Genomic DNA, 27,387 nt, shown 5'->3' with positions numbered 1-27,387 from the left:
AAGGGGACTTACGTAACGTCGAACAACTCCCTTGTCGATTACGTCGTTGCCCTGAAATGTTATAGATGAAGACACTGAGGCTCCAGGCTGGCCGGTGGTGGAGGGGGGCCAGAGTCCTGCGTGGTGACTGCAAAGGCGAGGTTGTGCCACGTAAAGACTCTGCCCCAAAGTCCCACCACTGCAGCCTTCCCTGACCCTCCCCCAGCTGTGGCCAAGGCAGTGCCGCTGCCTGCAGCTCCCTTCCTGCCGGGCACTCCCTCTCCCGGGCAGCGGGCCAGGCCTCCAGGTCTCCCCGTCGTGTAGAGCAAGTGAGTTCCTTGAGGCTGAGACTGGGCCTTCCAGTGCTCAGCACTGTGTCCAGCAGCCTCAGGACATGTGTGTTGGAAAGATGATCCCAGCATCTCCCCTCAGGGCTCTCTGTCGCGTCCCTGGCGAAAGTTTCATATTAGGTCCATTAAGAAAATAGGGGACCTGCCAGAGCATCCGGGGTTCCGAGCTCCATCCTGTGCCTCTTTCCCACATCAGGGTGCCGGGACTGCATTGGAAAAGGGGAGCCTTGGAGGCCCTTCTCTGAACCCCTTTTCCCAGGAGAGTGAAGGGGCTACCTAGCCAGCATCATCCGTGCCTTCCCCAGGCCTGGGAGCTGTGCCAGGCCAGTGTCCTGCTTCCTTGTGAGACCTGGGCAGGCAAGAGATCTTTCCCAGGTAGGTGCCTGTCCTGAGTGTGAAAGGATGGGACCCCAGTGTCCATCCGCCCACCTCCCAACAGACGCACACTGTGAACATTTGGTGAGATCTGGCATGGTGTGCCATCCTGGGCCACCAAGCTGGGCCAGCTCGGAGACAGCCTCTGAGGAGCCGCCATCGCCTGCCTCTCCTGGGGGCCAGGGGCCTGCATCTGAGCCAGAATATGGCATCAGATGCCCGGCATGTGTGGCTTGGTGGGTTGAGTGTTGTCTCGTGCACCAAGAGGTCACTGATTCCATTCCTGGTCAAGACACAAGCCAGGGTTGTGGGCTCGATCCCCAGCAGGGGCGTGCAGGAGGCAGCCGATCAATGATTCTCTCTCATCCATGTTTCTATCTCTCTCTCCTCCCTTCCTCTCTCTCAGAATCAATAAAAACATATTTAAAAAAAGAAACTTATAAAAACCCCCAATATTGCATCCAGTACTTCGGAGGGGTATTATGAAAACCTTCAAATCATTTCGTGCTACCCCAGGAGACTGCAAAACCAAGTTCCACGTGATCTTTCTCATCTCTCAGTTGGAGAAAATGTTACTTACTTCAAAGTTGCTGTGAGAAAAAACTAGATACTATGTTTGGGGAAATGATTTGTAAACCACAGGGCATGGCGCAACAACATGGCGGGCGTGGGTCCGGGCACAGAAGCCTCCCAGCGCCGTGGCCACCCTTCCCGGCGAGGCCCTCCCCTTCCTGTGAGGACAGTGCCAGCTGCGGCAGGACAGGCGGGGCCCTGTCTGCAGGAGGCTCGGCCGTGGGGGCAGCTCCTCTGGGCCTCCAGGCCGGTGGGAGACGGCGTGTCCATAGGACCTGCGTTGAGCCCTGGCTCTGATTCGGGGCGAGTCCCCCTGAGTGGGTTTCTTCTTGTGAAGCGGGCGACCTACACGAGGAAAGCGAGAGAGCTCTGAGTGTTAGTGTCACTCTGGGGTTAAGAGTGTGAGTGACAGTCCCAGGGAGAGGCTGGCTGGAGCCTGCTGGTGTGCCCTCCTGTGGGCAGGGGCAGAGCCCAGAGTTGGCCTGGCTGGGCAGACGACACAGGGGCCCCTCAGCACTGCCTTAGAGCAGAGCAGCCTCCGACACACTCGCTCAGAAGGTGAGGATTTTGGCGTCTTTGTACCACCTCCTCCCATCCCCCTTCGATTCTCGTTTGTTCATTTAATTTGGGGTTATAGGCAAAGATGATGATTTACAACCCAAGTCTCCTCTTTTAAAAAAAAATTTTTTAAAAAACGTTTTTATTGATTTCAGAGAGGAAGGGAGAGGGAGAGAGATAGAAGCATCAATGATGAGAGAAACTCATTGATTGCCTGCCTCCTGCATGCCCCCTTTTGGGGATCGAGCAACCTGGACATGTGCCCTGACTGGGAATCAAACCACTGAGCAACACCAGCCAGGCCCAAGTCTCTTTTTAAAGAAATATTTCTGGCACTGGTTTTCCATTTTGCAGCCATTCTTATGGGAACTATTCTTAGACTTGTCACTGTGTCTCTTTTTTCAAAGCTTGTCACCAATCTTTATATAGACAATTCCATTTTTTAGTTTCTTTATATAGATGTCTTCTCCATTTTTGGTTTCTAATCTAGATATATCTCCTGGTCGGTGTGTTAGAAGTCATTTATTTTTACAGGAAAATAGAAATGTAAAGGGCTCTCAGGGGGTGAAACTTACAGCTACGAGCACACATGATGTAGATGGTGGCAGAGGATGCTGGCAGCATTGGACAGAATGCGGGACAGAGCCGGGAAGCGTGGGGAGACATCAGCAGATCAGGTGATAGGCCCGGGTGCACCCAGGAAGGCCCAAGGAAAGCTCCCGTTAGGCTCCGCTCTGGCTGAGAATATCAGCTTAGTCTTGGAAATTGTGAGAGGTCGGATTGGCTGCTCTCGGGGTTCAGGCTGAGATTGTTGTGGTTTTGGGGTTTGGCCATTTTCTGGGTCAGACAGCAGAGGCTGTCTGGGGCCAGTGAACCTGTGGGATACAGGGCTGGTCGGTGGGCATCTGGGCCTTGCGCTCCAGCTAGGCTCTTCCCAATGCCCACACGCTCCGAGTCGCATCCATTTCAGCAGGGGCCACAGGGTCCTAGGAAGAGCTGGGCACCTGGGCAGAGAGGCGTGCACAGGCCTGCAGCCGGGGTAGGCTGTGGCACATCCGAGGGCAGCAGGAGGCCATGACTGGGGTAGAGGATCACGTGAGACTTGCAGGAGATGAGAAACAACCAGAGCCACGGAGGGCAGTCGTGTGGGCCACGGGAGGGACTCAGCTTCTGCTCCGAAGGAGATGGGAGGTTTTGGAGTTCTGAGCAGAGGAGAGGCCAGTCTGGCTGACATCTTAGAAGGCTCACACAGCTGCTGTGTGGGGCTGGACAGCAGAGACAAGGGCAGAAGCAGGGAGACTGGTGAGGAGCCTGTTCCATTAATTCAGGGGGACAAGATGAGGCTGGCTCCAGCGTGTGGCTGGGGCTAGGGTGACGCCTGGTCAGAGTCCGGGCACGTTTTGAAGGTGGACATAGAACCCTGGGAGATTCTTTCCAGCACTGGCCCTGGCTGGGAGGAGGCTAATATTGTGATTTCCTCTCTCTAGGCCAGCTCCTCGCTCACTCCCACGGTTTCTCTCAGGGAGCCCCTGCTGCCGGGCACCATGACAGTGAGGGGGGCCGCACTGGCCCCAGATCCAGTGTCGCCCACGATGGCGGCAGCCTCGCCCAGCGTCTCCGAAGTCCCCGAGGGCAGCCCCACAGCCATGGAACAGCCCGTGTTCCTGATGACAACTGCCGCGCAGGCCATCTCCGGTTTCTTTGTCTGGACGGCACTGCTCATCACCTGCCACCAGGTACCGGCCAGTCAGGAGTCCCTGAGCCCGAAGGCTAGAAGGATCCTGCGCGGTTTCTAGTCCAAAAGGTATTAGTTAGGCGCGGGCAGGCGATGCTGCAGCGGTAAGTGAACCCCATGATCTCCAGAGCTCCTCTGGGAGAAGGGGATTCCTTGCTCACATCCCAGCCCAGTGCGCTTCAGGTTCCACCTGTGGCTCCAGCATCTTGCAGCTCCAAGGCATCATCCACCTGACCGCTGGGAGGAGGGTCACGTGGGAGGCACTCTGGGTATTTACCTTTCAAGATCCAGAAACGACACTCATTTCTTCTGCTCACTGTCCCTGGGCCAGAACTGGTCCCGTGTCCAGCCTGAGCTGCAGGGGGGCTGGGGACTGTGCGTGAGCACCTGATGTTAGTCCCGTGTCCAGCCTGAGCTGCAGGGAGCTGGGGGACTGTGCATGAGCACCTGATGTCAGTCCCGTGTCCAGCCTGAGCTGCAGGGAGCCTGGGGACTGTGCGTGAGCACCTGATGTCAGTCCCGTGTCCAGCCTGAGCTGCAGGGAGCCTGGGGACTGTGCGTGAGCACCTGATGTCAGTCCCGTGTCCACCCTGAGCTGCAGGGAGCTGGGGGACTGTGCATGAGCACCTAGCTGCAGTGACCCCTTCGCAGATGAGAACATTGGGACCCAGAGAGGGAGAAGGGAGGGGACTAGCCTATTTACTTAGTCATTGGCAGAGCTGGGGTAGAAGTCAGTGTCCTGTCCCCCGTGCTCACAGGCCCAGAGGAGCCTGGTGTGGCCTGAGACGGGCCTGGCTGCCTGAGCAAGGAGAGGTTTGAAGGTTTCCAGCAAAGACGGAGGCTGAGCTCATTTGGGTCCCCTTTCAGCTCCTCTCCCGCTGCCCTGTGTTCCCCATCCTTTCTAGAACCCAGTTGCTTCATTGCAGATGGGGAATATTTTGTTCTTTTCCTCCCGAGCCCAGGGCTCGGCTGGGCCAAGTGTGAAGTCATGAAGCTGGGATGGGGGACTCGGGCTGGGACGAGGTTCCTGGCTAGAGCAGGTCTTGGCATTTGTGTGCAACTTTTATCCACCCCCCTTTCTAAAAACCGCATTCATTCTCCCAACTGCCCGTGCGGCAGGAGCGCTGCCTCTGTTCCAGCTGGGAAGGTCAGACAGGTGAGGACATCGCTGCAGCCACGCAGCCAGGGAGAGCATCCATCCTGCGTAGAAGTGGGGGTCCCGTCTGCCCTGTCATACGTTAGTTAGGGGATGGGGCGGGTGGGCACCCACCCCCTCGCCTGTGAGTTAGCTCCATGGCCCAGGGACCAGGTGTTTAGGGAGGTGGGGTGGGACACACACTGAAAACCTTTGCACCACACAAACCTGGCCATGCACGAGGGTCCCAGGGTGCTTGTTACAGCTGGATTCCCCGCTTGGATGTGGACAGTCTCGGGCATGGACTCCTGCTCCTGAGTCTGTGAGGCCGGCCTTGGCGCCACCGCTTGCACCCCCACAGGCTTTCTGCACCGAGCATCAGCCTCACACTCACTGTGCCCTTTTGCAGAGGAGGAGGCTGAGGCGCAGGGTGGAGTAACTCGGTCACAGATCTAGTGAGTGGCTGAGCTAGACCCCTCGCCCGCCTCCTCGCCCGCCTCCTCCCCCCTGACACTGCTCCTCTGCCCGCAGATCTACATGCACCTGCGCTGCTACAGCTGCCCCAACGAGCAGCGCTACATCGTGCGCATCCTCTTCATCGTGCCCATCTACGCCTTCGACTCCTGGCTCAGCCTCCTCTTCTTCACCAACGACCAGTACTACGTGTACTTCGGCACCGTGCGCGACTGCTACGAGGGTGAGGACGTGTGGGCGCGCACCAGGGAGGGCCGGCCGTGGGCAGCGCACCCCTCCTGCCTGGCGTCTGGGAGCCATGGGCCCCTCTTCTGGTTTCTCCTCAAGGGGCCACCCCTCGCTTCTTTACCCACCATCCAGGCCTAGAGCGACAGGTGACAGCACAGGTGTGGCCAGAGTCTCACCTTCAGATGCCCTTTGCGATGGGGCTCCCAGAGCAGCGTCACAGACACCTGGAAGCAGGGACTCTCCCCCTGTGTCCCCTTTCTCAGCTCTGGTGTCTCAGACGGGTGCACAGGCAGCAAATGAGCGATCTGTCTGTAGATAGAAGCTCCAGGTGCAGATGGGTTGGGGTTTATCCGGGAGTCTGTGGGGCAGTGCGGGGCCTCCCTCCCCATGTGCCTTAAGTCTGAGGGCTTTGTCCCTGGAGGAGCTCTACGGTGCCACCCAAGAAGGTGGCTCACTGCCTTTGGGGGCCTCTGCTCTTGCATGTGATGTGGGGGCATCACCAGCTCTGGCACTGAGCTCCAGGCACACAGGCCCTGACCAGCCAGCCCTCCAGGAGTCAGTGCCACCTGCACAGTCACCGCAGGGCAGGCAGCCTCTCTCACCGGGCCCAGTGGTCCTGGCCTGAGGCTTGGAGAATGAGCTGGTGCCTGTCAGAGGGAGGGCGAGGAGGAGAGTCCATTCTGGGCTGAGCGGAGAGCTAAATTGAGCGGAGGGAGGAGTCCCCGTGTGCCCAGCCAGCGTGGGGTGGCTGTGGGGGGCTGGTGGCCGGAGGAGGGATTGCACTGGGAGCCAGGGACAGGGACATACACAGCCTTGCTGGCCACACAGGGAAATTTAGATCTTCTTTCTTACTGTTAATGCCTAAAAATATGATGCGAAATTGTAGGCTACAAAGCTCTCTACATGGGCTGTGGGTGACGGAGGGGCCAGAGGCCCCAGGACAGGCCACAGGCCAGCAGCTTGGGGAGCAGGGGTCCTTGGATTCAAGATCCCTTCTGATGCTCGCCACCTCTCACGGTCATGTGTTCCCCATCTCCTGTACCTGCACTGCTGGTTCCTGGTAAAGTGACCAGATGTGGTTTTCCTTGTGCTGTGACCAGGCAGCTCTGACCATGACCGCCTGTCAGCTTCTCTGACCTGGGAGGGCTTGGTCCTTGGCCCTGGACTTCATGCTCGTCCCCCGAGAAACTGGAGTCTGTTTCTGCCCCGTTTTGAACCCGTGTGTCCCTGAGCACTCAGAGGCACAGGAAACGCCTTTGGATTTGGTGAGGAAATTCAGATGCCTAACACCCCTCCCCACCTGCCCCTTCAGCCACACCGGCCTCCCTTCTGGCCTGGCACACCGGGTGTTCGCCCAGTGCCCGCAAAGCTCTTCTCCGTGGGCTCCCCCTCCTCCATCTGGGCCGCGGTGTCCCCTCGGAGAGGCCTTCCCGGTGGCTCCCCTCCCAGACCCGGTGCGCAGCACGCGGTGTGCAGTGAAGTGCCTGGTTGGTTCTCCCCTTCCTGAGGGCAGTGCCAGCAGAGCCGGGCACATGGTAGGTGCTCCCTCCTTCTGGCTGTTTGGAATGAATAAGGGACTTGGTGAAACACCTGCTCTGTGCCTTGTGCTCATCCACATGTAGCCTCATTAAAACCCCTGCTGGTGTCCCCGCCTCGCCCTGCCAGGTGATGGTGCTGAGGCAGGTGGGGCTCTAGTGCCTGATATTCCTGGAAGCAGCAGAGCCCCCAGCAAAACCTCTGGTACCTCGGGAGCCACAGAGGTTGGGGTTGGAGAAGGTGAGGCCAAGAATCCTTTCCATTCACCTGCCAGCCTCGCATGGCGCAGCCTCTGCTTCTGTTCATTCAGAATAAAAAAGCTCTGCCCTGCCCAGGGAGCCTCCCCTGTATGGTCGGGGGACAGGCCCTGCAGACTGGGGTGCATGGCAGAAGGGGGCACAGCCAGGGAGCCTTTGCGTTGCCCTCGCTCCCGGCCCCAGAGGTGGCAGCAGATGGTTGGCGGCTCCTCCCACTCCAGAAGCCTCTTTGTTCAGGCCCTGCCTGTCCAGACCTTCCTCCCAGCTACAGAAAGGTCCTTTGTAAGAAGTCTGCGTCTCCTAGCAACGCTGTTGTCTCTGGGCCCCTCCCAGGCAGTTTACAAACAGGGCCCCAGCCGCCGAAGTACAGGCCACCAGCGTCCACAAGCTCGGTGTCCGCACGCGTGGCGTAGCCCTCGCCTCGCCCTTTGCCGCACCTCTGCTCCGTGCCTGGGACCCTCTCCCATAGTTTTTACATCTACAAGTGCTGCATCTCCGCAGGACCTGCCCCCAGCAGGCGTGGTGGCGGCGTGTCCCTTACAGTTCAAAAAGAGGCCCCCATGCGCTCCCCTTCCTCCCAGTCTCCTGAGATGGGGAAGGGGCAGGAGTGGACGGACTGGGCCAAGGAACGCCTACTTCACAGTAGCCAGGCCTCTGCTGGCCATTAGGCGACATTTGCTTTTCTTTTTAACAAAATTAAAACAATGAACATTTTATTTTTATTAAAGTCATACATGCATACGGATGAAACAAGCTTCCCCAACTCCTCTGACTCCCAAGTTCACTGCACTTGCAACTCTTTTTTAATTTTTATTATTTTTTTAAAAATCAGAATGATCATCTAACCAATGGAGCTACCTGGCCAGGGCCACTTTCAACTTCTTAAACTTTTTTCCCTTGAATAACCTAAAAACGTGCGTAGACTGTTGTTTCTGGATTTTCCAGTGTCACGTAGTGTGTAGTAGCAGACTTCTTCCTCTGGGCGGCTTGTGACTCAGGTGCTCACCTCCGGCTGTGCACACCCACACGCTTTCGCTCCTTCATCTTTTTAAGGTGACAAGCGTTTCTAAGTCCGCATTTCATGTGTGTGTTACTCCATGTCTGTAAACATTGTTCAAAGCTGAGCCTGCAGGTGCCTCGAGATGACATTTCCTTGTGCTTTTGCTCTGCTGCCACTTGTCTTGCTGTTTGGTTTACTGTTTTCTCTGTATCTGTCATCACTTTGTTCCCGAACGCTTCACTGAATTAGAAGCCTGCCTTCTCTAAGAGGAGGCGCATGTCCCTTCGCTCTGGGTTTCCCTCGGTGCTCTTTCTCCTGACGCCCTGCCTCCTGCTCTGGGCTGGGTCTGGCCTCCTCCTGCTCGGCAGCTGCCCTGGGTCTTCCCTCCCAGCGTCCTGGGAACCCTGGCTCCTGTGCTGACCACCTGTCCCCTGGGGTCATTTTCCCTTGTTGGTGATTCGCCCTCTCCTGGTTAGAGCTCGGCTCCCAGGGGGCATGGGGGTTCTGTTTTTTGAAATCTGAAAATTGTCTACAGATATGTATTATATTGTTCTGTTTGGTTAGTTGTCAATGGGAGTGCAATTCTAAGACGGAAATTACTCTCCCTCTGAATTCTGAAGGCAGGTTTTTCAGTCTTTCAGCTTCCAGCATTGTTTTCGGGAAGTCTGCTGGATTCTGATTCTTTTTTTAAAAATGGACTTGAGAGAGAAAGAGAGAGAGAGAGAAAGAGAGAGAGAGAGGAGAGAAACATCATTTTGTTGTTTCATTTATTTATGCATTCATTGGTTAATTGTTCTATGTGCTCTGACCAGGGATCGAACCCACAACCTTGGCATCGTGGCATGACACCCTAAATAACGGAACCACAGGCCGGGGCTGGGTTCTGACTCTTAATGTCTGTGTGTGACCTGCTTTCCCCTTTGCTTATGGTCTTTGCCCCCAGTGTTCTGAAATCTCAGAGGCGGCGGGATATTCACTGTGTGGGGTGCCTGGGGGCCTTCACGTGGAAGCCCATGTCCTCAGTGCCGAGAATGTTCTTGCGTGTTCCTTTGCTACCCCCCCTGCCCCCCCCTCCCCCCAGTTTATTCCTCCTTTCCAGAATTCCTGTTGGTAGGATGTTGCACTTCTGGATTGACCTTTAAGTTTTCTTTATGGTTTCTTTTGTTCTATTTCCCAGGAGCTTTTAACTTTTATTTTAAATATTTACCTTTGAGCTTTCCTACGGAAGGTTTTGTTTTCTTTATCGTGTTGTAAAGCGTCAGGCGCTCTTTCCTGTTCTATTTTATAGTCCCTTGTGCTTGGTGTGGGAGAGAGTATCTCCCCTTCCCGGGACGCTAATTGCAGTTTTCTTCTGTTTCCTGCATTATCTCGGTCTCCTGACTTCCCTGTTTGTTTGTCTTGGCCTTTGACCTTTGTGTTGGAAGTGCTCCTCACGTGTCTGGTGTCCTTGGCTGTTCTTTGTATTGAAAAATGGGGCTTACGCTGCCGGCCTCCCAGTTCGGTGACAGGACAGGGCTTTCCCCAGATAATAATGTTCTCTGGGTGGTGAAAGCTGGGCACGCTGAGTTAAGGGTGCAGTTGGGGGAAGGGACCTGGACACCTCGCGCTTCGCATTCAGACCTCATCTGTTTTCTGCAAGTGTCCGCGTTGCTGCCCTCGGCTGAGCTGAGTTCTCTGAGGAAGGAGCTGTCCCCACCGGCCAGGAAAGTAAAGGCCGCACAGACTTGCAGCCATGTTTTTCACCTGCACCTTCCCCTGCAGTCCTGGGCCCTCCCGGTCAGAGGTCACGCTGACCATGCTGCATCTCAGAGCTTTTGTCAGCATTGCTGTCGGCTGCCTCCGGTGCCATCTCCTTGTCCTTGAAGGCTTGTACTTTTCCACCGATTCATTCTCATCTTAGTGGCTTTCTGGGGGGAGGGGGAGGGGGAGAGGAGATAAACAGCTTGAGTGGGTGGTAATATTGTCATTTTCCAAGGAGAGGGCGAGTCTCAGAGAAGTAAATGGCTAGCCCAGGGTCCCTCTGACCAAGTACCTACCATCTGGTGAGGGCTGTAACTCACACCGCAGTTCACACGGCAGCGCCAGGCTGGAGTAGCGGGGAAACCAGCCCCTTCCCTGCATTTAGTGTTTGATTGTGGTCGGGTTGGGAGGTAGCTCCTAGAGACAACTCTGAGGCAGCCTGAGGAGCTGGGGAGCTGATCCAGGGGTGCCGGAGGCCAGGGTGCAGAGGAGAGGGCTTCCCGTTGCTTTATGCAGCACTGTTTTCCCAGTAACGAAGGTGTGGGCTCACAGCTTACCCCTATTTTTCATTAGGCTTAGCTCATTCTCACCTCCCAGTTACCCGGAGGAGTACATATCACCCCCATTTTACGACCGTGGGAAGGAATTTGAGAGGCTAAGAAACTGGCCCAGGATTTCCCAGGTGCTTGCTGGACGCCAGGCTCGCCTGGGGCTCCCAGGCCCGGGGTTGCCCTGTGCCAGGCTTGGTGAAGGAACACAGGATGAGTTTCTCAGAGAAAAATATGAACTCTTGTCAGGGGAAGAGGTTTTACAGGCCTGGATGAAACAATTAAAGAATGACGCTTCATTCACCCAGTTTCAGATTTGGACAAGGTTCGCTTCCTGGAACCTGGCCCCAAATGAAACATCTTGGTGGAGAGAGTGTAGCCACAATGAACCCGGCTGAGGGCCGCAAACACGCCATAGAAGGCCGGCAACGCCATGTGCTGCCAGGACTCACAGGAGCTCTGATCAGAATAAAGAGGTTTGCAGAAGGAACCAGCAGAGGTCCTGAGAGAGAGAAAGGGCATTCCAGGTGGCAGGAAGCAGGACCAGCAAAGGACAGACATGGCATGGGGGGTGGGGGGGAAGGACCCGCCTGGCAGCATCCCTGGGCCTTTCGTGTCGGGCAGAGCCCGTCGCCCTGGCTGTAGTGCACTGTGCCCATTATTGTCTGCAGTGATCATCAGTCCCTGAAAAAAGGAAAGAAAGTCCTGAGGCCCTCTTTACTGAGCAGGGAAGATTTCTGTCCCAAGTGTTCAAAACTGAGTTTCCTGGGCTCACCTGTGAGTTATCTGAAATACGAATGCCCGAGTCTTTCCAAATAACAGTGTCTGTGTAGCAAGGACAGCGAGGCCCCGGGGCTGCTTTCGGTGCGGAAGGTGGGTGGAGGAGTGAGCTGGCGATGGCCAGGTGCACCCAGGGCACAGAATGGGGCCCAGGGAGTGTCTGTGGAGCAGATGGGTGCCTCACTTACCTGTAGTGGGGGAGGGGAGGAGCTGATGAGGACGCCTGCCCCGGGGTTTGCTGGCAGAGGCTGCTGAGTGCACTTGTCAGGGAGCCCCTCCTGAAGCCTTGGGGGCCCCCAAGGCTGTGCTGTTGCAGTTGTCCGGGAGGGGGGCGGGGATGAGGGGGGCGGGGTGGAGAACAGTCTCTTGGAGGACAGCTTCCTTTCCCGGCTGCTCCGGTTGGAGACGGATGGAGACGCTGCTGCCGACGCTGCTGCCGGTGAGAGAGAAAGTCAGTCAGGCGTCTCGGGGTTGGAAAGGAGGGGCCTGTAAAGTGTCAGCTGCTCAGACCCCTTTATAGTTAACTAGAGGCCCGGTGCACAAAAATTTGTGCACTCGGGGGGGAGGGGGGTCCTTCAGCCCGGCCTGTGCCCTCTCGCAGTCTGGGACCCCTCAGGAGATAACGACCTGCTGGCTTAGGCCTGCTCCCGGGTGGCAGAGGGCAGGCCCAATCCCTAGGTGCAGCCCCTGGTCGGGCTCAGAGCAGGGCTGATTGGGGAGTTGGGGCGCCGCCCCCTGTCATGCACAGAGCAGGGCGATTGATCGGGAGGTTGTGATGCCACCCTCAGTCACGCTCAGGGTAGGGCCGATTGGGGGGTTGGGGCACCGTCCCCTGTCACACTCAAGGCAGGGTCGATGGGGAGGTTGCGGCGCCACCCCCTGTCACGCACAGAGCAGGGCCAATCAGGGGGTTGGGGCACTGCCCCCTGTCACTCACAGAGCAGGGCCCATCAGGGGGGTTGGAGCTCCATACCCTGTCACGCACAGAGCAGGGCCAATTAGGGGGTTGGGGCGCCGCCCTCTATCACCCACAGAGCAGGGCCGATCAGGGGGTTGGGGCGCCGCCACTGTCACACTCAGGGCAGGGCCGATGGGGAGGTTATGGCTCTACCCCGTCACACACAGAGCAGGGCCGATCAGGGGGTTGGGGTGCCGCACCCTGTCACACACAGAGCCGTAGGGTGATCAGGGGGTTGGGGAGCTCCCCCCTATCAGGCACAGAGCAGGGCTGATCAGGGGGTTGGGGCACCTTCCCCTGTCACGAACAGAGCAGGGTGGATAGGGAGGTTGTGGCCCCGCCCCCTGTCACACACAGAGCCCCAGGGCGATCAGGGGGTTTGGGCGCTGCCCCCGTCATGCTGATCCCGATGCCCGGAGGCCTCTCGGCTCCACTGATCCCGGTGCTGGGAGGCATATTACCCTTTTACTATATAGGGTAGAGGCCTGGTGCACGGGTGGGTGCTGGCTGGTTTGCCCTGAAGGGTGTCCTGGATCAGGGTGGGGGTCCCCACTGGGGTGACTGGCCAGCCTGGGTGAGGGGATGATGGCTGTTTGCAGCTGGTCACACATCCTTCAGGGTGGGGGTCCCCACTGGGGTGCCTGGCCAGCCTGGGTGAGGGGATGATGGCTGTTTGCAGCTGGTCACACACCCTTCAGGGTGGGGGTCCCCACTGGGGTGCCTGGCCAGTCTGGGTGAGGGGCTAAGGACTGTTTTCAGGCTGGGGGTTATTGAAGCTCCCAACCGCTCCTTTTTTTCTTTTTTTCTTTTTTATTCTGGGCCAGCTTTAGCTTTGAGGCTTGGCTCCAGCTCTTAGGCCTCCGCGGCTGAAAGTAGGTTTCTGGCCTTTGCTTACAATGTTGCGATCCTGCTGTCTGAAGCCCGGAGGACTAAAGCAGGTTTCTGGGGTTTTGTTTAGCTTCTATATTTGTTACATAGTTGCTTGGAGTTGCAGCTCAGAGGCCTGCAGCACAGGCGGGGAATGTTGGAGTCCTCCGTCACTGAAGCAAGCAAGCCTCATGTTAGTTTCAAGCTGCCTGGCTGCCGGCCGCCATCTTTGCTGGCAGTTAATTTGCATATTGCCCTGATTAGCCAATGGGAAGGGTAGCGGTTGTACGCCAATTACCATGTTTCTCTTTTATTAGATAGGATGCCTGTTAAGGGGCTGCCATGCCCTGGTTGTGGCCCATGTGGAAGGGCCGAGCGAACTCTGATTGCATACTTCCACTAGCAGAGAGCTCACTACCTTGCCCCTCTGAAGACTGCCTCTTAGGAATAGTTTCTTACACTGAGCAGAGGTCGTAGGATCCACCCCTGGGACTAAGCAGGTCCTGTCTGACCTTCTGGACAAGGTCACTGGCACACAGATGAAGAGAGTGAGTGCCAGTGTCTTCCCTCCAGGCCTCAAGGACCCAGGACAACCCTCATTTCATCTCCACCCTGTCCTGCTCTCCTGACTGTGTGCATTTCTCTAGGTGCACAGGATGGAGCCCAAAGTTCCAGTACCTCACTCTCCAGAGCAGGAGACTGAGACAGACAGACAGACACCATCCCTTCCCTCATTCTGGACGCCCTGCTTCACACGGGAGGGCCTTGTCTGTGGGATCCTTGGTCATTTCTGTGTCCCCAGGGCCCAGCACAGAGCCCAGCGCAGAGGCTGTAGCGAACATTTAGGGGGCATAGAGTTACTCTGTTTCTCTGAGGCCTCCCAGGGGCCAGAACTGAAACCATGGTCAGGGGGAAGTCAGGCAATAAGGCCGCTGGCTGAGAACCTCACTGCGAATCTGCTGTGCTTTCCCGATGCCCAGGGCAGCATATCTTTGTGTTGGTTCCTGGGGTGTGTTGACTTGTCATTGTGAACACCCTGGCCGGGTGCTGGGGTGGCTCTGGAACTCTCTGGTGAGGGATTGGCTTGTCCAGATGGTCCTGGGGTGGGCTGGTTGGACCATCTGGAAGACAGTCTGTCTTGCCTCCCTTCTCTGAGAGCGCGTTATCGACTCACTCATGATTCTTTGACGGACATCGTCACCAACTTGGTGTTATACAGACTCGCTGGCCAGAGCACTGCTAAAAGGTCGAGAATCTTGAGCTGAGAGATGGATGAGATTTGACCGTTCTGGCCAGCTGAGCACAGAGCTTGGCTGCATGCGGACGTATGTGATACAGGAAAGGATGTGAGCTCAGGCGCCAGGCTCTTCTCCGTGGATGGCAGGAGGCCTGGCTGTGAGAGTGGTTCCGTGTGGAGGGGCTGATGAACTTCGGCCCCTGGGGGTTCCCTGGAGGGTTTTGTCTTTCGGGCCTGGAAGTCTGACCACCTTGGGGAAATCTGTTCAGCATCCCGTGAGAGGGCGAACTGGAACACAGAACTGAGTGTGGGCATGGCTGCCTGCCCTGCTGCTCTGAGCCCCTGGAACCTGGGCCCAAATGAAACCTCTTGGTGGGGAGAGTGTAGCCGGAATATGTGGCCATGTTTACAGCTCCAAATGGTAGGACCACGCCCACACCCAGGAGGGCTGGCTCCGCGTTCATGGCTTTCCTGCCACTTCGCTGCTGCTTGTACGGAAGGTCCAGGCGGATGGGCAGAGAGCTCACCGTGTGGGAAGTGAGCATGGCAGCAGGACAGAGGAGGCCACCAAGGAGAAGGCGGCACCTCAGCGGGTCCCTCTGGGAGGCGGAGGGACCAGAATATGTGCCTCGGGACGCGTGAGGAGCGTGCACGCCTGGGAACGCCACAGGTGGTTTTATGTCCAGGTTCTACTTACATGGCTGTGTAGGTAACGATCCCAAACAGCCCCGTGTGAAACAACCGTCTGCTTCTGCTGACTGCCGGGCAGGCATCGGGACGCACGTGGGCATGGTGTGCCCCTGCCCGTGGTAGCGGGGCCTCGGCCGGGGCGGATTCATCTGGAATCTGACTCACTCGTGTGTCTGGCAGTGGGTGCTGGTGTCTGTTGGGCCCTCGATTCCTCCCACGTGGGGGTCAGCCTGGGCTTCCCGCACGGTGACTGGATCCAAGGGCAGGCGTCTCGGGAAGGAACAGAGGAAAGAGGCTTCTGATCCAGTGTCAGATGTCACAAAGCATCGCTTCTGCGCCACCCGGTCCACCGTATGCAGCGGTTGTGTCAGTGTCAGAGGGTGTGGCCGTCTTTGGAAAATAACCATCGACCACAATATGGCTGGACCCAGCCTGGGATGGGCACATCCATTCCACGTGGCCTCGTGTGGCCATTAGCAGGCTGACGTCAGATTTGGCTAGATGCCCCCTCCCCGTACCCCAAAGTAGTTCTTGTCGTTGAGTGATCAGTGGGGATGCCTGCAGTCACCAGACATCCTGAGCTGCTCCTGTGCCGGGCCGGCAGCACACAGGGTCCCAGCCCATCCCGGGATGCTGGCCCCGAGGGAGGCAGGCAGGTAGCAGCCGACACGCAGCGCTGCTGAGTGCTGCCCGCTCGTCCGAACACTTTGCATGCTCACTTCAACCTCGCAGCCTCCGGTGAAGGTAGGGACTCCGTCCCCATTTAACAGATGAGGAAACTGAGGCTCACAGCTAACCCAGTGGCCGACCCAGGCGGCAAACCCTCTGCTCTGTGTCTGCTGAGGGGTAGTCCCAGCACAGCGTGGTAGGTGCTATGGGTCGTGTTCATAGAGGGTGCTCCCTGGGGCCCTCACCCCAGCTGGAGACATGAGCCCTTCATAGGTTAGAGCAGCTGTGAGTGGCAAAAAGCACCCAGATATCTTCCTTTCCAAGTTGAAGGCCACCGTTCGCCACCGACTGTGTCGCCAGGCTTTCGTGTTGAGGTCTGCACAGCGTCTGCACGTCATCAGGGCTGTGGGTGAGCGAACTGGCCTAGGGTGGCCAGAGACTCGCAGGGTAGGTGGTGTCTGATGGGAGTGCGGAGGGAGGGGCACCCCAGGCAGTGGGAACAGCCAGTGCAAAAGCAATAACCTGCTGAGGGAAAGGGGCGTCCAGCGTTGCTGGGCAGGAAGAGTGAGGGGTGGGCAGAGACCACGTCATCCGTGGGGAGACCCGGAGTGCCAAACCAGGGGCTGCGCCAGGAGCCCCGAGGCCTTCGTGCTGCAGGGGACGCAGGGTCAGAGGAGGAGGGGCCTCTCTGGCCCCATGTTGACCTTGCCCTCGCCATGCTTTTCTGGATGCCTCTCCTCGCTCCCTGCTCCGGCCCCGTCCTTTGTGGTGTCCTCTGCCACACTCTCTTTCTTCCACGCCCGCCCTCCTCGCTCGCGGCACACCCCTTTGCTCTGGCACCTGCCGGCAGCAGCCTTCGCTTTGCTGACCCAGCAGACATCTCTGACCAGGAGCCATCACAGCGCATTGCTGTATTTATAGCATAGTATTTACAACATACTTCTCTGCTGGCGGGCGGTCGCTCTCGCAGATTCTATCTTTGTGGGGATGTCCAGTCGCGTCCTGACTCAGAACGAGCTGACCCAGCTTCTCAAGACATGTGTGCCTCTTTCCGCACCTCTCCTGTGTTTAGTGCAGACGCAGGTGCACTGCAGGTTGTGAGCGAACGGAGGTGCTGCCGTCTCATTCTTGCTTAGAATGTCTCCTGAGAGCCCCCTGGAGAATGTTTTATTGTTGTTTTGCTGTAAATTCGTGATCCATAACACAATAGAGAAGAGCATAGGATGAATTCTAAAGCCAGTACCTGGTTGAACCCGAGCGGGCACACGGCCAGCTCCCCCAAGGCCCCTCCGTGCCCACCCTAACCGCCCGTCCTCCCGTCTCCCCACAGAGCTGACTTCTGAGGTCGCCATGTGCACGCTGTAGAGTGAGAGCAGTGCGTAGCACCCCAAGCAGTGCGGCTGGTCCCGCCTGGTTTTGGTTAAAACGGAGTGTTCAGTTCACGGTGCGGCTCTCCTGTCCCTCAGGGCTCCCTGTTGCTGCTGTGACTGGTCTTTCACTTCGCTGCTGCTCAGAGTTCTGCCGTCTGTTGACCCGTCCTGTTGATGGGAGTGGTTTACTGTGGACCCTCTTTTCACAGCCTTGGTCATCTACAATTTCCTGAGCCTGTGCTATGAGTACCTCGGGGGAGAAAGTTCCATCATGTCCGAGATCCGGGGGAAGCCCATCGAGTGAGTACACAGCTCCCTGCAGCCCCGCGCCCTGCTTTCCGGGCCTGCCTTTCTCCGAGCTGTCCCCGTGGCAGCTGGACAGGCAGCTCCTCTGCGCCTGTGGCCTTGACCTGCTGTGTCTCCTGAGCTTCCCGAGCAAGGCCATTCATTGGGACTTTCGGAAGGGCCTCCCGGCTCTCTCTCCTCTGTCTTCCCGTCTTTTCCTGTTTCTCTCTCCCTCTTGCACTGTTTACAGTCAGTGCTGCCCAGGTGCTTTGTTCCCCGCGGGCCGCCGAGCAGCCTGCTCCCTCATGCTTTACCGCAATTGCAGATGCTCTCCGCTGGCTCCCTGTACTTGGCCTCGGGCTCAAAGCTGCCTGGGCTCTCTGCCCCGTCCCCACCCCACCCTGCTGTGCCCTGGCTTGTCTGGATGTGCGGGAGGGCGTCCCCCAGCCCCACCTTCCCCGAGTCCTAGCTCTCTGCTCACCATCTCCTCTGTGGTCTCTTCCAGGTCCAGCTGTATGTATGGCACCTGCTGCCTCTGGGGAAAGACGTACTCCATTGGGTTCCTGCGGTTCTGCAAGCAGGTGTGTGCCCCCGCACGGTCTGTGCCCTGGAGCAGCAGCCGCGGGGCTGTGCTGCCCCTGCTTGACAGGGTGGCAGAAGCCAGCTGGGTGGACCCTGCCACAGGCTGCCCTGGCTCCACCTTGGAGTTCCCATTTCCTGCAAGCCCCCCTCCCCCAACCTCAGCACCCACTCCCCACACAGTTAGGGATGCCCCTGCATTCACAGGGGTGCTCGGAGGGGCAGTGAGAGGCGTCCTGGGCACGAAGTGGTCTCAGACTCTTGCTCCTTTTGACCAAGTCTCGGTGTGTGTGAGAATCGGAGGATGTGCATGGGGATTCTAGAATCTCCGTTTGAAAACTTCTCCATCAGCTGGGGCTAGAGGGAAGAAGGGTTTCTGCATTAAAGATACAAGACCAGCCCTGCTGGTGTGGCTCAGTGGTTGAGCATCAACCCATGAACCAAGAGGTCAGGGCACATGCCCTGGTTGTGGGCTCGATCACCAGTAGGTGGCGTGCAGGAGGCAGCAGAATCGATGTTTCTCAGTGTTTCTATTTCTCTATCCCTCTCCCTTCCTCTCTCTCTAAAATCAACAAAAATATATATTTAAAAAAATATCCTCAGGTGAGGATTGAAAAAAACAAGATGCATGACGAGCCAGGCGTGTCCTGTCTCTAGTCCCTCCCCCATTTCCCAGTTGGCAGCAGCAGCTTTCGTTTTCCTAGCTGCCTCCCTGTGGTCTGGAAGGGCTGGGCAGGGCCGTGTGGTGGTGAAGTGCATGGGCCTGTGCCTCTGACCATCTGAGTTTGATTTCCAGCTTCTCCTTTGACCGTGACCTCGGGTCATTACTTAACCTCTCTGAGCCTTAGTTCCTTCTGTCAAATGTGCGTAATGTTACTTATCCCAAGGGATGGTTTAAAGAACAGGTGAGGCGGTGGGTACAGAGCATTCGCAAGGTGCTGGCACAGAGCCCACCGTCTCTTGTTTGGGGAGGGAGAGTCCGGTGCCATGCCCAGCAGCACGACCTCGACTGAGTCTCTTCTGGGGCTCCACAGGGCCTTCCGACCCCTCCAGCATCTCCAGAGTAACCCGAGGGGAAATGAACCACAGCCAGCCTCTGGCCTGCTGGAGGCCTGGCTTTTCTGTGTAGGGCCAGGCACACACTCCCACAGAGCCTGCCCGGACCTCCCGGGCCTCCAGGTCAGCTTCCACGTCTTCCTTCCTACGGTGTTTCTAAACTCACAGTCTCCCCCGAGGGACCTGCAGGGAAAGAGTTAAACTGTCCCGGGCTCAGGGTGGGGCCTTTCAGGGCCATTGTTTACCCTGGGCTGGGCGCCTGGGCCTGTGACTCATGCCTTCTTTGATGATTATATTGTGTACAAAGTTTTGATCCCAGATCACTAGCTCCAGCCGCCTTGTTATAAATTATCCCCAGGCCTGTGGGCTGGCTGTTCCGGATATTCCACCGTTGTTCCTGGCAGTGGCTGGGAGAGGTAGGAAAAGGGGAGAGAAGGAAAGCCCCGCCCCCTGCCCTGGGGTGGCAGCTTTGTCCCAGGGCAGGACCTCCTGCTGGGCTTCAGGGTCCCTGGGCCTCAGTTCCCTCCTCTGTATCAGGCTGGGGGCAGTGCTTACGTCTGGGGCTCCACAGGCACGTGGGCATCAAGTGGCTGACCGGGCGCCCGCCTGTGGCCGGCTGTTAGCTCGCTCACTCACTGGCTCACTCCAGACGAGGGGATGCTCCTCCCCTGTGGGCTGTCGGTGCAGGTCCCAGCTCCTCCAGGTGGGGTGGGGAGGCCAGGGCAGATCTGTGGGGTGTGACAGCAGTATCACCCCCCTAGCCCCGTCACACACGCCTCTCCTGGTGGCACCCACAGCTCTGACCACTGGGCTCCCCTGCAGACCTCACTCCGGTTCCCAGAACTTTGGGTTCAATAGGCCACGTTCTCCGCTCCAGGGTCCTGGCCCTGTTTGGAGCCACACTCGCTTAGCCTTTCCAACTGCTCCCGCCTCCACAGAAGGCCCCCTGGCTTAGACGTATTTGACTTGGGCAGGAAGGTGATTCTAGTGATATTATGGGCGCCGTGGGTGCCCCGGGGCTTACCCTGTGACGAGGGGCTGCTTACGTCCGTCCGCCAGAGGCTCAGTGGCCGCCGCTCGAGCTTCTGGCAGCTGGCAAGGCCAACATTCAAACTCGGTGTCAAAACTAGACCTTTGCTCTGGGCTGCTTCCTGTTTCGTGCTCCTGTTAAGTCGTCTCCATCCCCAGCAGGACCCCAGCTCACTATAAACCCTGGGCCCAGGCCCAGAGCCCGGGGCAGGGAGCCAGACCCCGGGGGTGGGCGAGGGCACGGAGGAAGCCCTGGTCCAACCCTGCTCCCCATGTGGCCAGTCCCTGGAGCAGGGCCCCGGCTTTGCTCCCACCCCACCCACCTCCTTGGCCACTTCACGGTGCTGCCCGTCCAGCACGAGCCCGTGCCCTTGGCCACTCAGCCTCTGGCCTTGGTGTGAGCTGTCCCCTCTGCCTGTCCCTTGTCTCACCTTCCTGCTGCCCCTTCTCCAGGGACATCTGTCTCCTCTCCTCCATTCCTCTGTCCGTCGTCCTCCCTCCTCCACACCCGTCTTCTCTCTCAGCTGAGTCACACTGGCATCGTCTCACTCCCTCCGCCTTCTCCAGACAGCAGTCCCCTCGGGGAGGACCCTGGGCTCCCCGGGCCTGGCATCCAGCAGGTCTGCTGGCCAGAGGGGTGCTGTTACGTGGTCTGTCCCATCCTGACTCTCGGCTTCTCCCCGCAGGCCACCCTGCAGTTCTGCGTGGTGAAGCCGCTCATGGCTGTCAGCACCGTGGTCCTCCAGGCCTTTGGCAAGTACCGGGACGGTGACTTTGAGTAAGCAGCGGGTCCCCGCAGGGGTGTGGGGGGGAGTGTTGGTGCCAGGGTAGCTGTCCCTGCCCAGAGGCAAATGCCTGGCTTAGGGAAGGAGGCGGCCACAGACTGGGCACACGCACGCCCTCAGGACCTCCTCTGAGTGGAGTCAAGCATGTTCCCAGCCTTCCTCACGCCTCCGCACCCCTGAGCTGCGAGGCTGGACTGTCAGGGGCACTCGAGGAGCCCTCAGCATCCATCCCCTTTGCATAGGGGGGTGGGGGGGCACCCGGGGCAGAAGGAACAGTGACCCTCCAGGCAGGCAGCGGGGCTGGAGCCCGAGAGGCCCGCCTTGAGTCCTCGGGTAGAAAGCCTCACCTGGTGAACTGCCCAGGCCTCTCACTGGGCGTGAGGGACAGTGGCCCCATGGCCGTGTGCTGGCATGCGCTTGGCAACACCACCTGGGCGGCGCACGGCAGCCCGCCAGGGCAGGTGGGCAAACGGAAGCGCAGTGGGCTGTAACTTGCTCACCTTGGAAAGAGCAGGGCTGGGCGCCCGTCCCTCTGACACTCGCTGTCTGACCATCGGCTGAGCCCTCATCCCAGGCCGGGCTGGCTTCCATGCCTGTGTCATGTCCTCCGCCAGGAGCGTGGGCACCAGAGCTGCGGGCAGGTGGCTAGACACCCCTGCGTGAGGCAGGGCGCTGGCCCGGCCCGTGCTGCAGGCACCCCGGCACCCGCCTCGTGTTTTGGCCCCTTTGATCACCACGTGGCTCGTGGAGCACGGCTAGAGCCATGGGGATTGGCGTAGGGGCAGGAAATGGAGGGGGGCTCCTCGTCCCTCGGAGGGTCTGTCCAAGCCAGGATGCTCCCCTTTTCTGCAGCGTCGCCAGCGGCTACCTGTACGTGACCATCATCTACAACGTCTCCGTCAGCCTGGCCCTCTACGCCCTCTTCCTCTTCTACTTCGCCACCAGGGAGCTGCTCAGCCCCTACAGCCCCGTCCTCAAGTTCTTCATGGTCAAGTCTGTTATCTTCCTCTCCTTCTGGCAAGGTGAGCCTCCGCCCAGCCCCGTGTGGCGGCCCTGTCCCCTAGACCTCGTCCCCTTCCTCCTGCCTGCCCAGGCCATGGGGTTGTCCTGAGGGATCCCAGCCTGGAGCTCAAAGGGACCTCCATCCACTGGGTGCCCACTCGGGCAGAAGTCTGGGCCCTTAGGGGCCTTAGAAGCCAGGCAGAGCTTCAGTGAGGCTGATGCATGGGCGGGGGGACACGGGGGACCCCGCATAATCTGTGACGTCTCAGTGTTCGTGGCCGGAAAGAGTCTGGGGGCGTGGGGTTTCCAAGTGGCCTCGGCCTGTGTCAGCAACGCTGCCCACAGGAGCAACCAGGGCCCCTACTTCCATCGCCCCGGGCACCTGGGGCGCTGCATGGAGGAGGAGGGGGTGGGAAGGCGGTCCAGCCGGGGCCAGACACCCACACCTTGCTCCCAGGCCTGCTCCTGGCCATCCTGGAGAAGTGCGGGGCCATCCCCAAGATCCACTCAGCCCGCGTGTCGGTGGGCGAGGGCACCGTGGCTGCCGGCTACCAGGACTTCATCATCTGCGTGGAGATGTTCTTCGCGGCGCTGGCCCTGCGGCACGCCTTCACCTACAAGGTCTATGCCGACAAGAGGCTGGACGCGCAAGGTGAGAGCCGGGCCCTCCTGCCCCGCGGCGTCCTGCAGGGTGGAAGGGCCAGGAGTCCCGGTCACGTGAGGGAGGTCCTGGGAGCGAGGCCCACCTGTCTCGGGCAGCCGGTCTAGAGTACCCGAAGTTGACAGGCGCAGTGCCTGTGGGACGGTCAGGACAGAGATTCTAGGACAGAAGTCCCTCAGGGTTTCGGACATGAGCCGGTTCTTCGTTTATCCCAGAATCCTCTGTGTCTCAAGTGTTTTGTTGTTTTTTTAACCTGATTACCTCTCAGAAGCAGACCTGGTGGCAATAGCTCTGAACAGCTTTCTCTTACACTTGCTGACCTCCCTGGGTGAGAGCAGAGCCCCCTGGGGAGTCTTACAGTCCGTGCTGGCCCCACCTCAGAGGTTCCGCAGTCATTGATCTGGGCTTGGGCCTGGCAGGGTGGGATTTCAGCTCTCGGGCCGGTGCCTCTGCTGCCACTGGGCCTGGAGGGATGGCCAAGGGGAAGAGGAAGAGGAGTCTGGGGATGCTTGGATGATGGGAGGAGGTGGGAGGGCCTGGAGGGGAGGCCTCCTGGTCTGACACATCTACCCTGGAGCTCGGCTGCTGCCAGTTCCCTTCCCACGGCGCTGGAGGGGAAACCCACTTCCCCAGGCGCAGCACCGATGCCCACCCCGGGCCCGGGCAGCCTGTCCTGGGAAGAGTATAGAGGACCGCCTGGCCCGCGGCCGGGCTCCTCGCCTCCCACCCCTTCCGGCCATGTTCTTTCCCTGGTGGGCGGCCGCAGGATGCCTGCGCAGCTGCTGATGCAGGGCCTGACCTGTACTCCAGGCCTCGTGACTCTGGTGGGCTCGACTGCGTTTCCCCAACACGCTGGCTGGGGGCTCTTTCTCCATATTTGACCGCACACTGTCAGTGCCAGGCACTGTGCTGGCCGGCTCAGCGCAGCCGGCTGGTGGCCCACTGGCTTCCCACCAAGGCCCCAGTTGGAAGGGTCAGCTTCCCAGTATTGAGGGTGATGTCCCTGGACCTGGCCCTGACAGACCCTGTCCCTTGGGAAAGTCCCTTTGTGCCCAGAGCCTGGGAAGGTCTCAGTGTTTAAGAACCATTTCTGCACATGGTGGCCCTGCAGACGCTCTAATGGTCGCCTGGGCCGTCTTCCCCAACACATCCACCCGCAGCCGTGCAGCTGTGCATGGACCCCGCCTGCCAGGGGAAGCTGCTGCTCGCTCTTGCCCCTCCGCGTGGTCCTGCCGGCCATAGGCCCGCCAGCCACAGTGCCCAGCCCCTCAGCCCTCCCGTCTGGCGTGGGTGCAGAGCTGGCTCTGTCATGGGGGCTGCACAAGAAACCCCGCCCCAGCCTCGATTTCCTGTCTGTGAAGTGGGGAGAGGTTTGTGGAGCACGAGGCACAGGCTTAGCAGTTCCAGGCAAGGCTGGAGAAGTGGGGTGTGGGGGCCCTGACTTAGGGGCGGAGGCGAACTCGGCCCCCATTCTGGTGTCCACTCTTTGTCCCCCCATAGAGAGTGGGAGTGCCACAAGGGGGTCCTCTGTAGGTGGATAGTGCGCCCAGGCCCGAGGGGAAGCTGGGGCTGCTGGGGTGCCGATGGGACAGGGTGGGGGCGGCCGGGGGCGTGGCATGCACTGGCCTCGGTGGTGGGCCCTGGTGTTCACTCAGCTATCTCTTGTCTTCTCTATTTCTCCTGCTTCTCCCCCCTCCCCCGCCCATCCTGCTTTTGCCCCGGGTTTGGCCGTGGGCAGTGCCAACGTATGGTCCTTACGGTAGGTTCTGCTCTCTGTCTGCATGTCTGTCCTGCATGTCAGTCCTGGTCCCTGTCACCGGCACGCCTCTCTGCCTGGTTCTTCTGTGCCCGGTCTCCTCACCACAGGCACCTCTGTAGACCTGCTCTGTCCGGCCTGTCGTCGGGCATATGCCCTGTTGGTCCTGGGGCACAGCACCCATTACTGGGAAACCAGGGGCCTTTCGTATGTCCATGGCAGAGGCTATGGAGGCAGAAAGGGCAGACGTGTTTGAGTCTGAAGACCTGGCTGCGATGAGCTCTTCCCTTACCTCTCAGTGTGTGGCCTGGGCCTGTGGGGCCCATTCATCGGAGAGGGAATCAGAGACGCCTACCCAGCCGGTGGCTCCCGCCCTCTCGGGGGAGCTGGTGGAGATGTCTGCTCCGCCGGGGTCCAGCCTCTGCAGCTGCCCCGATGGAACGGGTCCCTGGTCCACTCCCTCAGGAGAGGGGCAGGGCCAGCACCGGGAGCCCCGTCCCCAGCACTTCCGCCCCCACTCGTGCGGGTTGGCCTGGCTCCTGGAGCATTCTGGGCTCATTGCCTGCATCGTGCCAGTCTCCACCCCTGGCCCGTCCCACCTGCCGGACTCGGCCCCCATGGCTGCTTACCTCCATCCCTTCAGGGGTGCCCTCTGCCCTGAGCCCCAGCCAGAAGGGCCGTTTCTTTGCCTGCACCTTCTCACGTGCAGAACCCCATCCTCTGTCCCAGGAGGGGTGGTTGGATGGCATAGCCTTGGGGGTGGGTCCCAGGACTAGGGGTGGTTGGATGACAACCTGGGGGCCGAGCCCCTTGCCTCCTGCTGCGCCAGCCCCTCACCCCCCCGCCTCCCGCCCGCAGGCCGCTGCGCCCCCATGAAGAGCATCTCCAGCAGCCTCAAGGAGACCATGAACCCGCACGACATTGTGCAGGACGCCATCCACAACTTCTCGCCCGCCTACCAGCAGTACACGCAGCAGTCCACCCTGGAGCCCGGGCCCCCCTGGCACGGCGGCGCCCACGGCCTCTCACGCTCCCACAGCCTCAGTGGTGCCCGCGACACCGAGAAGACTCTCCTGCTCAGCTCTGATGACGAGTTCTAAGCGCGGCTGCTGCTGGGGAAGGATTGGCACGTTGGCCCAGGGCAGGTGCGCCCCTCCGGCCTCAGGCCCAGGCCCGGAGGCGGCTGCCAGGGCTTTGGCATTGCCTTTAATTTATTGGACCAGAGCGCTCACATATCGCTTCCAGAGGGACCGCCAGTCGTCGTCTGCCCAGAGGACAGCCCCGGCTCACCCCGAGCCTCCAGGAGCATTTCCACACGGCCACGCCGCACGCCCGCGAGGAGCAGGGGTCACTGGGGGCCACTCCCATGCCTGCGCGGCTCGGCTCGTCCTGGTGGCGGCGTGTTGGGACCAGCCGTGCCCCAGGCCCTGACGCTTGTGTTGCCGACCGGTGGCCACAGCCTCTCAGCTCTGTCCCCAGCTCATGGCCCTCCCCGTGAGACTCACAGCCCGTCCCCAACACTGCACTGCAGCTCTGCCTCCTCTTCCTCCGCCCCCTTGTGCTGTATTAGCTCCTCTGGGCAGGAGGAGGAGGAGGAAGAGGAGGGAGGAGGGAGGAAGCTGTCTCTGGAGCCCCTCCTGACCCGGCCTGCCTGGCCTGCTGCAAGGCTCAGCCAGACGCCAGGAGCCACAGGTCCCGCTAGGAAGGTGCTCAGGTGCCTCTGGGCCCCTCTCCTGCGGATGTGGCCTGTCCACGTGAGGCCCCTGCGTCCCCCGGCTGCCCTTGCTGTGGCTGCACCTGTCACATGCCCCTTCCCCCTGGCCTGCGGAGGACAGCGGCAGCCCCCACTGCCCCTCTCCTGGGTCTGTCTTGAGAGCATTTGGGGCAGAGCCCTTACTGCCTGGCTGCTCAGAGGGTCAGGGGCTCCCACCTTCCTTCCTGGCTGAGCCGTCAGACCTTTGCTGGCCCCGATCATTGCTGGGGCTTCTCCCTCCCATTTCAGGGGAAGAGTCTGAGTCCACATTTCAGATCAGCTTCCGGAGGACAGTTCTGTGGGAGGGCGGACAAAGGCTGGGCCTGCAGGAGGGCCCCGGCCCCATGCCCACACGGCCTGGTGTCCTGCTCATCTGGCCCCAGCCCATCTCTTCTGTGCCTTAGTCACACATGAACGCTCCCCTCCCCGGGCCTCAGTCTGTCCCAGACACTCCCCGGGGGCTCCCTGCTAAGCTGCTGGCACTCAGGCCCCTGCAGTGCTGGGCCAGGCGCCCTTGGACAGGCCTCGGGTGGCCAGGACCACCAGGCCCTCCCCCTGCCCACCCCCACACCCCCACACCGCCAGAGCCCCTGTGCAGCCTGGGCTCACATCAGCACCGTCAGGAGGAGACCTGATGGACACTGCTTGTTTGGACAGGCAGGCGTCCGTCCCAAGATAGCGCATGTTTGGGCTGCAGCAGCCAGGGAAGGGCAGGGAGAAGGGCCCGCCCGTGGCTTCAGACTTCACTACGGAATCTTTCCTCTTGGCCGCTCCTGTGTGAACGGTGCCCAGGGCCGGGTGGGGGTTCCATCCCAGGTGTCTTTCTGGGCACTTGGCGCTGTGACCAAGCCAGCCCTCCCGGTGGGAGCGGGGGGCCAGGCCTGCTTGAGGGATACTAGAGGCCAGCTTTAGGGTCCCTGTTGGGGGGGCTTGGCCAGCCAGCCCCGAGCTGCCTGGGAAGGCAGCAGGCCGTGCAGGCTGCCTGAGAACGCCCTCGGCCCCGCTCCCACCATTTCCCTTCCCTTCTGTTTCTCTGGTCCTCCTTCCAGGCCAAAGTGTGGGGCTGCTCCCTGCCCGACTGCCCTGCAGCTCCTGGTGGGGAGCCCGGCCCAGAGATGCCGGCTGGGAGCGGCCTGACCACGCCACTTACTTCCTAGGATTCGTAACCAACCTTGTCTTTTTTAAATTTTTTTCCCAATAGAGTAGCTCTTTGTATATAAAAAATACTTGAAAAATTAATTGTATGATGTATGAGAAGACAGAGTCCCTTAGTTTTATATCTCGTGTATGGCTGCTGTGAGTTCCACCAGAAAGTCGCTCTATTTTGGTCTCTGTGACATTTTAAATGCGTGACAGAAGTGAGCAAATAAAGTGAGGAAGAAATATATATATATGAGATAATATAGATTGTACTGAAATCTC

At 59.4% G+C, this 27,387-nt stretch overlaps 1 protein-coding gene and 1 long non-coding RNA gene across 4 annotated transcripts; one reads left to right on the top strand and one right to left on the bottom strand.

Moving 5' to 3' along the window:
* Positions 1–3,344: 3,344 nt before the first annotated feature.
* On the top strand, positions 3,345–27,387 carry TMEM184B (transmembrane protein 184B; the record flags this gene model as incomplete). Of its 3 annotated transcripts, XM_081085148.1 has the most annotated exons (9): positions 3,345–3,571; positions 5,237–5,402; positions 17,269–17,359; positions 17,850–17,925; positions 20,695–20,786; positions 21,646–21,815; positions 22,253–22,447; positions 24,195–24,215; positions 25,071–27,387. In XM_081085148.1, 9 exons carry the CDS (start codon positions 3,380–3,382, stop codon positions 25,310–25,312), a joined length of 1,245 nt encoding a protein of 414 aa, XP_080941274.1. In that variant the 3' UTR covers positions 25,313–27,387. The 3 variants fall into 3 exon arrangements, with proteins under 3 accessions (XP_080941274.1, XP_080941275.1, XP_080941273.1); XM_081085149.1 differs by lacking the exon at positions 24,195–24,215 and having other exon boundaries at positions 3,380–3,571; XM_081085147.1 differs by lacking the exons at positions 3,345–3,571; positions 24,195–24,215 and having other exon boundaries at positions 5,243–5,402; positions 25,071–27,385.
* Positions 7,899–10,635, bottom strand: LOC308514825. Its single transcript, XR_013995619.1, has 3 exons — positions 10,237–10,635; positions 9,408–10,107; positions 7,899–8,898 (listed from the first exon to the last, which is right to left on the bottom strand). It is a non-coding gene; the product is annotated as an uncharacterized lncRNA (long non-coding RNA).

Source organism: Myotis nattereri (assembly GCF_964212035.1).
Source record: "Myotis nattereri genome assembly, chromosome: 2".
In the NCBI taxonomy this organism is placed as follows: domain Eukaryota; kingdom Metazoa; phylum Chordata; class Mammalia; order Chiroptera; family Vespertilionidae; genus Myotis; species Myotis nattereri.
Note: the sequence above shows the minus strand (reverse complement) of the source record. Positions and strands in the feature narration are given on the sequence as shown.